At 33.0% G+C, this 1,444-nt stretch overlaps 1 protein-coding gene across 1 annotated transcript in view; it reads left to right on the top strand.

The window, feature by feature from the left end:
• Positions 1 to 1,444, top strand: part of NOL10 (nucleolar protein 10) — a 164,503-nt gene that overhangs the window by 112,587 nt on the left and 50,472 nt on the right. The window contains exons 15-16 of the mRNA XM_012648893.1: positions 1,115 to 1,194; positions 1,351 to 1,444. The exon at positions 1,351 to 1,444 is cut by the window's right edge and continues 3 nt beyond it. Of these exons, the coding sequence (XP_012504347.1) occupies positions 1,115 to 1,194; positions 1,351 to 1,444 (174 nt within the window). The remainder of the gene's footprint in view (positions 1 to 1,114; positions 1,195 to 1,350) is intronic.

Raw genomic sequence — 1,444 nt, 5'->3', positions numbered from 1 at the left:
ATTTTGAGGGAAGATTAGATAATAAACACATATGTGCAGCTGCATAAATTTGGATTGTTGTGCATTGATACATTTCACTAAGGTTCAGCCCTTTTTGGGACTCCACTGTGAAAGTCCAAACCCTATAGTTTTATTAACCTAACGAATTCTATGAAAGTATTCTTCTGACCAAGTCTTATAATTATGAGATTATCCTAAATTTAATTTTGCCTTTTTTATGTTGTTCTATAATGTATATACTATTTTGTACTACTATGTGATTTTTGCCTAATATCTTATTTTCTGGTCTAGATGGATACGTATTTCTAAAATTTGGAAATCAGAGTAATGTTTTCCTTAGGAAGACAGTCACTTAGTATTATACCATAGATGCTCCTCATGGGAATATGTCACATGATTCATAACTTTTTCCAGTGTAAATATTTGCAATTAATACGTAATTCCTGTAATGTAGGCAGAGCATTCTCATCTGACCACCAACATCACACATTCTAAGCGTAATCTATTAAAACTAGGAAAGCCTGTGAAAGGTATTACCCTGATGGGCAGTGAACCTTTCATTAGTCCATGATGAAGAGTGTGTGTGTGTATAATGTTGTTGTTCATGTGCCTGGGTATGTTTATGTATGTTGGTAGAAATTTGTCAGCTGCTCTTTCTTAAAAAGACTGTGTTCTTAACTACGTTATTGTTCCGACAGTGTACTTTGTTTTTGAAAATTATGGGTGATAACAGTGTTTGTCCTCTTGCCTTTCTTCCTATTCCTACTTGGCAGTATAAAATTTGGCAATTTATTGTTGCTCCTCAGTATTATTTTTTAAATGGAATCCAAGAACCACTCAAAGGGTATAAGGAGCTCTCTTTACCAGTCTGTCATAATTCCTAAAGACTTTTTCATCATTTTTATGCTTAGTATCACATTTAAAATAAGTAAGGATGATACTGCTGAAGTAGTTTAAATACTCTCCATAGATACCAAAGATTAGTATTTCTTCTGATCCTTAAATTTTTACTCAGAAGTGAAATCTTATTAAAATCAAATTTTTGTCTAAGAAAACTGTTAAATGTTAATTAAGATTCCATACGGACCTGCCTCTTCTGGTTAACTTTTCCCAGGGCTCACACATCTCATTGGATCGCCTTTTCTCAGGGCATATATGCATGGATTTTTCATGGACATAAGACTCTATCACAAGGTAAATACAAAGCCATTTCTTCTCTGCTTGCACTTTCATAAAACATACTTACGATTTGTAAGGGATCTGTCTATTCTTTGGCATAATAGTCAGGGTGTATATGAAAATGATTTTGATAAATACCATTCTTTTTTTTATTTTTTTGATTTCGAAAAGGTGAAATTGATGGTAAATCCATTTGCTTATGAAGAATATAGAAAAGATAGAATACGACAGAAGATAGAAGAAACACGTGCACAGAGAGTCCAAT

Source organism: Propithecus coquereli, unplaced genomic scaffold, assembly GCF_000956105.1.
Source record: "Propithecus coquereli isolate 6110/MARCELLA unplaced genomic scaffold, Pcoq_1.0 Scaffold298, whole genome shotgun sequence".
In the NCBI taxonomy this organism is placed as follows: Eukaryota; Metazoa; Chordata; class Mammalia; order Primates; family Indriidae; genus Propithecus; species Propithecus coquereli.
Note: the sequence above shows the minus strand (reverse complement) of the source record. Positions and strands in the feature narration are given on the sequence as shown.